Raw genomic sequence first — 12,776 nt, forward strand, 5'->3', positions numbered from 1 at the left:
GGATTGAGATTGCGAGTTTCCTTGATCCCGAAAATTATACTAGCTCAATAAAACCATTACAGCATGAAAGGTCAGACGCTTGTGGAGCTCATGCAATTGCATATATCGTGAAACGCTCTACTGGTATGAGCACACTACAGTATTTGGATCACTTCGGTGATGATCGAAAAGAGAACGACGATATCGTAGTGGACTTCGTTAGAATCTTGAAATGGGAGCAACTAGTTTCACCATCATAGAATACTTTGGAGATGATGAGAAGGCCTACATGAAAGTCCAAGGAAAAATTATTGTCATGAATGCAAATCGTATTCATAGAATTTCTTTCGAGCCGTTTCACATACGCATTTACCCGCATGATAACGAAGTTACAATTTTCCGCGGGTCTGATTGGATCCCAGTGCGTTTTCCTAAAAATTGTATGTATATAGATGTGTTGTCGAAGCATAGAATTATTCGTCGTAACCGCGGTGAACTTGTCGTTTTTCGTAGACTAAAATTATGGGAATTTTTGAGAAATCGCTTTTAATAAATTCGTGTGTATTCATCGGAGTTATATATAAGTGGTTATTGCTCGGGATCTAGTCAGTGTCATCATGAATGCGCTTATAGTATCGATGTGTTATCGCGGAAAGCCGCACCATGTCGAAAATGAAGGAACGTTACAAGACATTCAGATTATGACAGATATCTTAGTACAGAAATTCAAATTCAAGCCTGAAGATATCAAAGTGTTGCGTGAAGAGCAAGCCACTCTTGGAAATTTTTCCAGAGAGCTTCAAACGATGGCCGATAGTAGCGCCAAGATAAACTTCATATATTTCGTCGGTCACGGATTTTCATGTCCAAATAACACAAAAGAAAATGATCCTGAAGCTCGCGATTCCGGATTTGTATTTTATGATAGGCATCTACTCGATGATGATATGTGTGAGCTATTAAAAAGCTTTCGTAAAGATACAAAAAACCTACTCATGTTTGCGCAGTGTTATAGTGGTAACTCTGCCGATTTGAAATTTCATTTACGAGAAGACGCTGCTTCGCAAGCACTCAAACGCAAACGAGACGTAAAATCCAAAACTGTTCTCATAAGTGCAGTTAGTGACGATCAAATCAGTTGGTGTTTTGAAGACGGTAGTGCTTTTGCAAAGAATTTCAGAACCGTCATACGTGAACACGACGAAATCAAATTCTTCGATCTTATGCGTAAATTGCGACAACTAGATAAGAGACAAAAGTGTTCGATATCATCAAGCTTCAAATTGGATGAACACGATCATCTCATTCGAAAAAGAAGTTTCAGTTGGATAAAATCTCAATGGAAGAAATCGAAATAATAACTATCGTTGCAACCGCGCTGTTATTTCTGGAATTCTTATTATATACGCTATTTTGCTGTGGAGAAGAATGTGAACGTAAATCATGACTATGGCTCGCATTTGTATTGGTCCCCTACGCTTGAGTAGTAATGGAGATCGTAGCTATTATGAAAAAACAATTGTATTACCGAAAGTGAGATCTATCACTATTCCTTTCTCATGTGAAATAATGTATCGTACCAATAAGATCGTAGTGAAGAAACTGCATGTTCCTCACTACGGTAAGATTGAATCTCCGACAATCACTGTCTGCAAAGACAAACATTACTGTTTACCGCGTACCTGTCCTATTCTTATAGAATTTAAAGGGAATGCGATCGTTGTAAAAAATATAATCGTATTCGAAGCGTTACACAACGCGCGATTTTATGATGCTTGTTACTAGTTTGATATGTCTGTAATAAAATCACAAAACAACTACGGATCCTCATTCGTGTTCTAGTCAGATACAGCATCAATAGAAAAGTCGTGGAGACTACGGGAATTGAACCCGTATCTTCTATTTGCAAGACAGATACTCTACCATTGAGCTAAGTCCCCATTCAGACGAATAACAACGCAACCAGACGTTGATTTTTGTTATTTATTACAAGAACAATACGGAATGTATAATGCAATTCCACGCTACTCGCGGTGGATTAAAACAACACTATTTTTCTTGCTGGGTGACTTGCGTATCTTCCATTGCATGTCTACGGGTATATTGAGTAGCTAGTTGGAAATAACGTTCCTTATTTTTTAAATACATTTCCGCACTCTCTTGATCCATCGGATCATAAGGGTTTGGTGAAGCGAGCAATGAACGTATTGATATCAGTAGAGTGGACGTTGTCATCGCTGGTGACCATTCCTTCTGTAAAATATCGACACATATGGTACCTTTACAGCTTACGTTAGGATGGAATATCCGTGTTTCAAATCGCATTTTAGGAGGCTTGAATGGATACTCGGTAGAATATTCGATTGATAATCTGAACACACCACCTTCGTAGGGTGTTCCGTTTGGTCCTTGGATCGTTGCCCACCAACTATACATATTCTTTTCATCGAATGGTCCTGCTCGGATAGCTTCGTAAGCATTCTGCTTAAATTTTGCTTGTTCATATATCAAACGCTTCAAAGCACGCATGCCTATCGAATGATAGTATTCGAACTGTCGCACTTGCTTTCAAATAAATTATAATTCAATCTAATTATACATGTAAATAGAAATAGGTTACAGAATAATGAATGATATGATTAATGTATGAAATGACATGCGTCGCGCATTTCAAATCTACAACAAAAAAAAAATATTAATGTATGAGATGAGATGCGTCGCTCATTTCTAATCTGTAACAATTTTTCATGAATAGGCTGTTTAATTCCACGGCGGTTCCTTGTTTGATAGTAATACACTTTCCATTTATGTGGACATCTTCCTCATGAATCTTCATTGATTTTTTTTCGTTGTCTTCGTCACGTATGATCACCCACGTATATCCTTTACGGCGTTTTATTATGAACTGCTGCTCCAATTTTATCGTCGCTACACCCGTTACTATTATACTCTTTGAAGTTTGGTCCATTGTAATATTTGTTGGAGATTCGAATTTGACATCGTTAATCACTATTCGTCCCATCGTCGCTCAATTTCGTATTGAATGGCTTAGCATCAAATTTGTGACTTAAATAGTCGCCTAAACTTCTTCTACAATCATTGTCAATACAATGATGATCACACCATCGCGGAATAAACATATATATATGATTGCAAACTTGTCACGTGATCAAAGCTATGTATGGTGCAATATCGCTAGGTTATTACCCATTGTGCAATAACGGTCACACAACTCTTTCGCGCGCTTTTCTCTGTTTGATTTGAAATTCAAAAGTGGTCACGTGATTGGAGTGGGTCTAAATACCCACTTTGACGCCTTAATCAAAACAACAGCAACGAACGCTAGGCGAGATGGGCAGAAGACTGCAAATCCTGAACAATGGAGGGTGTAACACCAGAACGAGCGAAAATATACTTCGAACATTTGGACAAGCACTGGGAGAGGAACTGGGATGGAGCTTGCGATGGGATGGCTGTATAGGAATAATTGGACTGTATATAGGAATAAGAATGATTTGTAGTGATGCTAAAAAAATATATAATTATTTTCTTCATCGTCACTTATAATACATGTATATCCTTCATGACGTTTTAAAATATATATAATTACAAATTTGTCACGTGATCGAAGCTGTGTATGGTGCAATATCACTAGCTTTGGACTTGTCTACGGTATTACCCATTGCACAATACCGTAACGTTCGCTCGCACACCCCATTATGCTGTCACGGTTCGCTCTCCTAACCCACACCCATTAACACCCATTATGCAATCAGCTGACACAATCATTGTCAATACAATGATGGTCACGCCCGTTATTGACATATATTGTCACCCATTGTCCCTATTGAAGCACTATTGATATAACTCTTTCGCGCGCTTTTCTCTGTTTGATTTGAAATTCAAAAGTAGTCACGTGATCAAATGCTGCGATTTGATTGGAGCGGAGCTGGATGAGCACTTATATACTACTTTCAACAATTCATATCGTACACCCTGATGTGGTGCTTCGTACCCCGATGGGGTCTTCGGACCCTGGTTAAGAACCCCTGGAATAGAAACGTCCAATAGTCGAATAATTCATTGGTGTTACAGCTGTAGTGCGTAGGCCTGCTGCTACCGTACTCGCCACCGATAATAACATGGATAAAGAGAACAAACACCCAGAATGTAACCAACTATACGACACGGGGTCATAGAATGCCAATGGTTGCCATACTGACCTGACTTCATAGTTATATACCCTAAGCAGCGCATGCTACGACCTTTTGATATATTATTAGGCTCCATGACAGTTTCATAGATTGTTACGTCCGTAGAATTAACAAGTCACAGTTCCGATTCGCAAGTCCTTGTCTGATTTTAACGTTTGACCCGACTCAACTCGAGTCATATTTATTAAATCACCCAGTCAATCCGAAATCGAGTAATTTTACGAGAAGGTCGCAACAAACCAAATCACAATCATCAGTGACGAATCATCAACGGGTCTTGTTCTATCATCATTAACTAAAAATATGATGTAATAGCTGATCTTCTCCCGCAGGGTAGCTTTTAAAAGTGATGTTATAGTGAAGTTTGTTAAAATTCTAGTGATTTTTATAGTATTTTCAGATAGAACTTTTAGCTCTTACATCTAAAAAAGAGATACGACAATTGAATATATTGTTAAATACTTGAAATTCCTAAATGCCGTTGCGGGCCGCATAAAATGCTCTCGCGGGCCATGTGTTTGAGACCTATGCTGTAGTCTATACGTATTTGAAAGCCATTCATTTGAAAGCCTTGACACCTTGCCAAACTATAACCTGAATTCGAGCGTATCGGGTCCGTTGGACAGCTTGCGCCACTTGGATATCGCTGAAAATCGGTGTGCTGTTACGTTTAACTACAGGCTATAGGTATTTGAAAACCATTCGTTGACACAGGTTATAGTTTGAAAATTTTCGAATATTTTTCGTGCATAAATTTGAATTTTCATGACTGTGCATTCGAGCGTATCGGGTCCGTTGGACACCTTGCGCCACTTGGATATCGCTGAAAATCGGTGTGCTGCTTGGCGTAACTGTAAGCTATAGATATTTGAAAGTCATTTCTTGACACAGGTTATAGTTTGAAAATTTTCTAATATTTTTCGTGAATAAATTTGAATTTTTATCACTGAGCAGACGAACGTATCGGGCCCGCTGGACACCTTGCGCCACTTGGATATCGCTGAAAATCGGTGTGCTGTTACGTTTAACTACAGGCTATAGGTATATGAAAACTATTCCTTGACACAGGTTATAGTTTGAAAATTTTCGAATATTTTTCGTGCATAAATTTGAATTTTTATGACTGTGCATTCGAGCGTATCGGGTCCGTTGGACAGCTTGCGCCACTTGGATATCGCTGAAAATCGGTGTGCTGTTACGTTTAACTACAGGCTACAGGTATTTGAAAACCATTCCTTGACACAGGGTATAGTTTGGCAAATTTCGAATATTTTTCGTGCATAAATTTGAATTTTTATGACTGTGCATTCGAGCGTATCGGGTCCGTTGGACACCTTGCGCCACTTGGATATCGCTGAAAATCGGTGTGCTGCTTGGCGTAACTGTAAGCTATAGATATTTGAAAGTCATTTCTTGACACAGGTTATAGTTTGAAAATTTTCCAATATTTTTCGTGAATAAATTTGAATTTTTATCACTGAGCAGACGAACGTATCGGGCCCGCTGGACACCTTGCGCCACTTGGATATCGCTGAAAATCGGTGTGCTGTTACGTTCAACAACAGGCTATAGGTATATGAAAACTATTCCTTGACACAGGTTATAGTTTGAAAATTTTCGAATATTTTTCGTGCATAAATTTGAATTTTCATGACTGTGCATTCGAGCGTATCGGGTCCGTTGGACACCTTGCGCCACTTGGATATCGCTGAAAATCGGTGTGCTGTTACGTTTAACTACAGGCTATAGGTATTTGAAAACCATTCCTTGACACAGGGTATAGTTTGGCAAATTTCGAATATTTTTCGTGCATAAATTTGAATTTTTATGACTGTGCATTCGAGCGTATCGGGTCCGTTGGACACCTTGCGCCACTTGGATATCGCTGAAAATCGGTGTGCTGCTTGGCGTAACTGTAAGCTATAGATATTTGAAAGTCATTTCTTGACACAGGTTATAGTTTGAAAATTTTCTAATATTTTTCGTGAATAAATTTGAATTTTTATCACTGAGCAGACGAACGTATCGGGCCCGCTGGACACCTTGCGCCACTTGAATATCGCTGAAAATCGGTGTGCTGTTACGTTTAACTACAGGCTATAGGTATATGAAAACTATTCCTTGACACAGGTTATAGTTTGAAAATTTTCGAATATTTTTCGTGCATAAATTTGAATTTTTATGACTGTGCATTCGAGCGTATCGGGTCCGTTGGACAGCTTGCGCCACTTGGATATCGCTGAAAATCGGTGTGCTGTTACGTTTAACTACAGGCTATAGGTATTTGAAAACCATTCCTTGACACAGGGTATAGTTTGGCAAATTTCGAATATTTTTCGTGCATAAATTTGAATTTTTATGACTGTGCATTCGAGCGTATCGGGTCCGTTGGACACCTTGCGCCACTTGGATATCGCTGAAAATCGGTGTGCTGCTTGGCGTAACTGTAAGCTATAGATATTTGAAAGTCATTTCTTGACACAGGTTATAGTTTGAAAATTTTCTAATATTTTTCGTGAATAAATTTGAATTTTTATCACTGAGCAGACGAACGTATCGGGCCCGCTGGACACCTTGCGCCACTTGGATATCGCTGAAAATCGGTGTGCTGTTACGTTTAACTACAGGCTATAGGTATATGAAAACTATTCCTTGACACAGGTTATAGTTTGAAAATTTTCGAATATTTTTCGTGCATAAATTTGAATTTTTATGACTGTGCATTCGAGCGTATCGGGTCCGTTGGACAGCTTGCGCCACTTGGATATCGCTGAAAATCGGTGTGCTGTTACGTTTAACTACAGGCTATAGGTATTTGAAAACCATTCCTTGACACAGGGTATAGTTTGGCAAATTTCGAATATTTTTCGTGCATAAATTTGAATTTTCATGACTGTGCATTCGAGCGTATCGGGTCCGTTGGACACCTTGCGCCACTTGGATATCGCTGAAAATTGGTGTCGAATATTTTTCGTGATAAATTTGAATGCGCCACTTGGAGATAGTTGACAATTTGTGTGGTGTCAGATTTGCCTGCAAACTATACATATGTGAACGCCATTCATTGCCACAGTCTCTAGTTTGGAGAAGATGGACTCGATTCTAAGTTTAGTGACTGTTTAGTTGAGCGTATCATATAGTTTAGAGACATTTGAGGTACGGCGTTTAGCGTGTCGGAGCAATATTTGTTTTGTCAAATCCAGATTTTGTGTGCTAAAACTACATTTTGCGAAATTTCGTTTGCAGCAGAGCGATACCTTGCAGCTGTGAAAATTTCATGATGGAGATAGTCATTCGCGAGATAGCTGTGTTGAGTTAACAGTGTTGAGGTGCTAGTCGAGCTTATATTCTTTATTAGTTGTTTCACAAATGACGTGATGCGATAAAATCAGTCGAGTATTTATACGCTTTATTGATTTGAAGGCAATTTAATGAGTATTTCACCGTAACCTACGTCGAAACATCGTGTGTGGCCGATGGCTGCCCCGCGGCATGGCCGGAAACTTGATCCTGGTGATATATCCGATACCTGCGGTATTCTACACAGTAGTTCTGATATTTATTTTTGATGGCTAGAATTTGATGGCTAACTTCGTCCCGGTCACTGGAATCTGTATGCGTACGCGGGCTGACTTCTGCTTTATCTTGCTTTTGTCGGCAATTAAACTAGCAGTGAATAAAGGTCTGCAATAGTGCATAGTCATAACCGAAATTGACGCGGAAACATTTTATCACATCCTTTGATAATCTGCAATTTTGAAGTTGTTATTGATGTTGTTTGTAATGACTTTGAAAGTATAGTCAATAGTCATTGATGTGTTAAGTAACTCAAAAACCAATCCAAATTATAAGCGTGCTCATCACATGGTATATAATGTATTGATAAGATGAGCATGTATCAGCAATTAAGTAAACTGGTTTAGTGGTTTGCACAACGCATCAATTTGATATACTCTGGGATTGCATCTCAGACTAGGACAGGTCATGATTGGGTTTCGTTGGGAGCACAGTTGTTGATCACGTGAAACAGCAATCGTTGGGCATGCTCATGGGGACCAGACATGGGGTAATCGTGATTAGTAATCGTAATCGATTACGACGATTACAGCATTTCCAAGTAATCGTAATCGCAATCGATTACATTCGAAAAAAATCCGAAGTAATCGTAATCGTAATCGACTACTCGCGGATTTTGCTGTAATCGTAATCGCGTGATTCATAAGTAATCGTAATCGCAATCGATTACATTCATGAAGTAATCACCCCATGTCTGATGGGGACCACTCACACTCACTAACCGGTGGTCGTCACATCACTCAGTGAGCACTTCTTGATGTGGCCAACAAGGTAAACCAGACCCGATTTTGCAAAAACTGATGTGATTGATAGATACCTGTCACAACAGTCGACTTTAATCGCCTAAAATGAAACTTTACTTATATAGGTCTGCAGATTAATAATATTGACTATGACTGCACGGTGACTTGAAATCAGAATATATGGAGGACACAATGCGGAAGCGCCGATCCTATCAGAGACGTTGGGTGAAGGCTAAGCGTTTGAAGCTCAAACAAGGCACATTTTCAACATCTGATAATACTGATAGCCACGAAGAAGAATCTTCATTCGCAGACAGCATGGAAGGTAGCTCAAGTGTGATCGCTGCGGTTCCGGTACTGGAATCTGAAGAATCATTGGGTATTGGGTATATGCAGGTACTATAGTTGAAGGAAACTTGGAATATGATGTTCGTGATGCTGTCGGACAAATGCAAGATGCCATTGGACAAATGCAAGATGGCATTGGACAAATGCAAGCCACTTTGTCCAGTCTGAAGCCTATCATAATGGAAATAAGCCACAGTGTCAAAGGCAGAAGAAACAGCAAGAAGCCATCAGATTTGATTGTGCAAGATATAATCCCAGTAACCATGACTACTAATGAGGATTTGAAAGCATTTGATAAGAAATTACAACAAAATAAAGAATTCGCAAGCGATGCGGTATGTTGAGCTCATGATTTTATTGTATAAATTATGGAAGTAGAAGAACTTGATCGTATTGCTTGAAGTACCAATATGATTGTGTTATTTCATTCACCGAGAATCAGCTGCCCATACAGATTCATTTTTTATTTGTATAGTTCACGCAACATGCTTGGATAAACCATTAAACATGGTGACTGGCGACTGAACTTGTGGTGTTTTTATATGATAAAAACATTAATTAATCAGCATAAAGATGTGAGCCTGCCTCCACATGAAAGTTAAGCAACCATAAAACTTCCTGTGTTTAAAAATTAAATTAGAATTAGAGTTGTTCTTACAGTTTATGTCAAATCATGCTATGATTAGATTTGCAGCTACAGTTTTTTTCCAAATGATGTTAGAATTATATGGTATTAGATTATAATTAAAATTACTGAATTTGCGAAAACTTTGCAATTACATTGGAAGTTTTATTAGGACCGGTATGGGCAAGTGGTTGTAAACTACTGACACTACTGACGTATTGTGAATTATTCATTTGGCAGCGTAAGTGAATAAATTTGTTATTTATTTTTCATTGAAATATGCATGTGGAATTTTGGATTTTACGCAGTGCTTCTATATATCTTTATTCTTAATCTAAGAAGATTGTGAAGATCTTTACCAGGATTATAGGGTCTAGGATAGTTAACTAAATCTGTTTTCATATTTTGATTTCAGATAATTGGATTCAGCTCAGTCGGAGGCGACAATATAGGGCAAACTGTTCGATTCATCTTGAAAAAGGTCGCCAGCGCTGGAGTATGGAGTTGCTACAGCCGCGTTGGCAAAAATGCAAAAGAGGCTTTCAGCAACTTGGCTTTGGACAAGATCATATATAGTGAGGAGCATTTATGATAATCCGAGAACATGTCATTGTTCGACCTTTGTTTTATACGCCCATGTCCCTAATGAGGCTGGATCAGTGGTTTCCAACCGGGGGAATTCCCCACTATGTGAAGAGGGAATCTGGCTTTAGCCAGTGCAGGCATTATAATTTTATAAACGGAGCAGTCATGAGAAATATGCAGCATTTGAAATATCTTGTTCCATGCTTTGTGTTTACCATAGAATGGAGGGTGAATCACGAAGTCTATAACACGCCACTAGGAAACATGCTGAGTAGAAACGACTGGGGACAACTGTGCTAGATATACTGAGCATTTTAACTGAACTTGAATATGATTTTTGTTTGTTATTTTATCAAAAATGTTTCATGAAGTTGAATGACTGCCAAACCAAATGTTAATGATAATACCTTTAGGAGCTTGCAAAAAGATCCATGGCAGGAGTTTCTCTGAAAAAGATTACATTCGTGTAGTGGGTGAGGCACTGCGGCATTTTCCCAGCCAAAAAGGGGGATCTCGATGGAAGGTTTGATTTCAATTTATGCTCTTGACATCATCAATCGACTGCTGTAATTAAACACTTTTATATATTTATAAAGCTATGCCTGGTACTCGGATGCCCTTTCTCTCAATCAGTTAGCTGCCAAATAACTGATTTATTTGGATTATTGAATTGATCATTTTTGACAGAATGTGAAGAAATTTTAGTCAAAAATTCTTTTTTGTGTTAGTGGCTGTTTTCAAAGATTGCTGAAGTAGTCATCGTTGATCTTGATAAACAAGTAGAAGTGGCGATTGAAGTCAGTTCTCTAGTCAAGAATTATTTTTGTGTTAGTGGCTGTTTTCAAAGAGTGCTGAAGTAGTCATCGTTGATCTTGATAATCAAGTAGAAGTGGCGATTGAAGTCAGTTCTCTAGTCAAGAATTCTTTTTGTGTTAGTGGCTGTTTTCAAAGAGTGCTGAAGTAGTCATCGTTGATCTTGATAATCAAGTAGAAGTGACGATTGAAGTCAGTTCTCTAGTCATATAATATTAAAAAATATAATAATAAAACTTGAAAACTTGAGTGGAAATAGTTCAGAATCGAATCCATTTTAGTAAGTATGGGCGAAAAAAATGTAGGAGTCATTCGTTAGTCGCTACCTCTGCCATTTTCGCAGTACGAATGTCTTAGCTATTAATCACCATTTTCATTTTATTTCTGCAGGGTGTTGAAAAGAAAAGGCCGCATGCTGGTTATTTAACTGGCTCATCAGAAGATGAAACCTGATGATAAGGACTGTTTTCACTTTCTTTCTAAAGGCATTCGTTCGTTTGTTCGTTTTATTTTTTACAATGGCATTATTGCCAATTCGTTTGAAATTAAATTATCACAAATGTGATTAATATGTAGTAAATAATGTGGTGTGTGTACGCAGCCATGATCAGGTTAAGCCCATAGTGGTAGAAAACAGGTTATTATATCAGGATCTTCTTCTTCTAACATAGGATCTACATTCTACTCACCATGTTTAAAGGCTGTAGCATCTGCATAATATTTACATTATTGAAGGACATGGAAAAGACGTTGAATTGAGTCGACACAAAATCCCCCTTTCAACGACCTGCCGAGATCTAATATCTACTATATCGGCTCGGCTTATCTACATCTTTGGTCTGTACTGTGTTTACTGGGATGAAAATATCAAATCGCGCGAAGCGCAAAATATTTTTGAATAAGTCGCATGAATTTCTAAAAAACTACTCTATCATTCATGTTAATTCACGAAATAATTTTGGGCTTCCTTCGGTTTCGGGCCCCCAACCCCAATAGGGGGGTTTGGGGTGCGGTAGTTACGATCCCGACTCCAATAAAGGTATTTTAACGCGCCATCGCCCCCCTATCGCCCCCTTCGTTGTTTTCGCCCCTTCGTCCGTTTTCGCCCCCCTATCGCCCCCTTCGTTATTTTCACCCCCCTAGACCACCAAATCGCCCTCTGGGGGGCGATATTGCCCACGTTGGGAGCCACTGGCCTAAACGAAATAGAAAAGAGGCATGCATACTGAATGAAAAGTAAAGTAGAGGATATAAAAGCAAGCGAAAAAAGGATGTGGCGGAAGGCGATATCGATATCGTGGTTCGGTAATCCAGAATGCTGACTAGATCGGGGCTCTTCAACAAGGTCTATCGTACACCTTGGGGTGTACCAAATCTTAAAAGGGTGTACCACTCAGATGAGGTGTGCAGGGGTGTACCAGATCCGCATTAAAATATACCAATGATTAGGTATCACAGTAGACATGCAAGTTTATGCTTAAGAACATGTTGACCGGTGCGACATCAGGTAGTAGCCGTCCGTTAGTCTGCGATAGTATACGGCAAGTCCGTGGTCAACGGAAATCAGCTTACAGTTTATACTTAACTGGCACTTCCGCAGTAGCTGACACGAACGTCCTGTGTTCTATGTAGTTCTTGACTAGCAGTTCAATAGACGACAATATTGCCTTTTCCAGATATATTGTACGGATGGTTTGTAATTCGGATAGTTTAAGCACTAAGTACAGCGTACATGAGTCTCGTTTATAATCTAAGTCAATTATACGATATGCGCTAAGTCATATACCAGCGATAAGTCACGTGATATAGCATTATACCATAACAGATAGGAGAGAGAAGGGGCAAGAGCTCCACACCGGGTACGCAATCGTACAGTATATCAGCACAGCGTAG

General features: G+C 39.0%; 2 protein-coding genes and 1 non-coding gene across 4 annotated transcripts in view; 2 read left to right on the forward strand and 1 right to left on the reverse strand.

Annotated features, from left to right (window-relative positions):
* Positions 1-12,776, forward strand: part of LOC145457575 (transient receptor potential cation channel subfamily V member 6-like) — a 343,103-nt gene that overhangs the window by 165,861 nt on the left and 164,466 nt on the right. The gene's annotated exons all lie outside the window — the stretch shown is intronic.
* Positions 1,849-1,919, reverse strand: Trnaa-ugc (transfer RNA alanine (anticodon UGC)). The gene has a single exon. It is a non-coding gene; the product is annotated as a tRNA-Ala (tRNA).
* Positions 8,672-11,466, forward strand: LOC145434414 (uncharacterized). Of its 2 annotated transcripts, none has more exons than XM_080311763.1 (4): positions 8,672-8,908; positions 9,901-10,060; positions 10,484-10,593; positions 11,274-11,466. In XM_080311763.1, the coding sequence occupies exons 1-4, from the start codon at positions 8,693-8,695 to the stop codon at positions 11,334-11,336; spliced, it is 549 nt and encodes a 182-aa protein (XP_080167889.1). In that variant the 5' UTR covers positions 8,672-8,692; the 3' UTR covers positions 11,337-11,466. The 2 variants fall into 2 exon arrangements, with proteins under 2 accessions (XP_080167889.1, XP_080167888.1); XM_080311762.1 differs by lacking the exon at positions 8,672-8,908 and adding an exon at positions 8,929-9,195.

The sequence above is a fragment of the Botryllus schlosseri genome, chromosome 2 (assembly GCF_051294905.1).
Source record: "Botryllus schlosseri isolate E-star chromosome 2, Bs_hap1, whole genome shotgun sequence".
Taxonomy (NCBI): domain Eukaryota; kingdom Metazoa; phylum Chordata; class Ascidiacea; order Stolidobranchia; family Styelidae; genus Botryllus; species Botryllus schlosseri.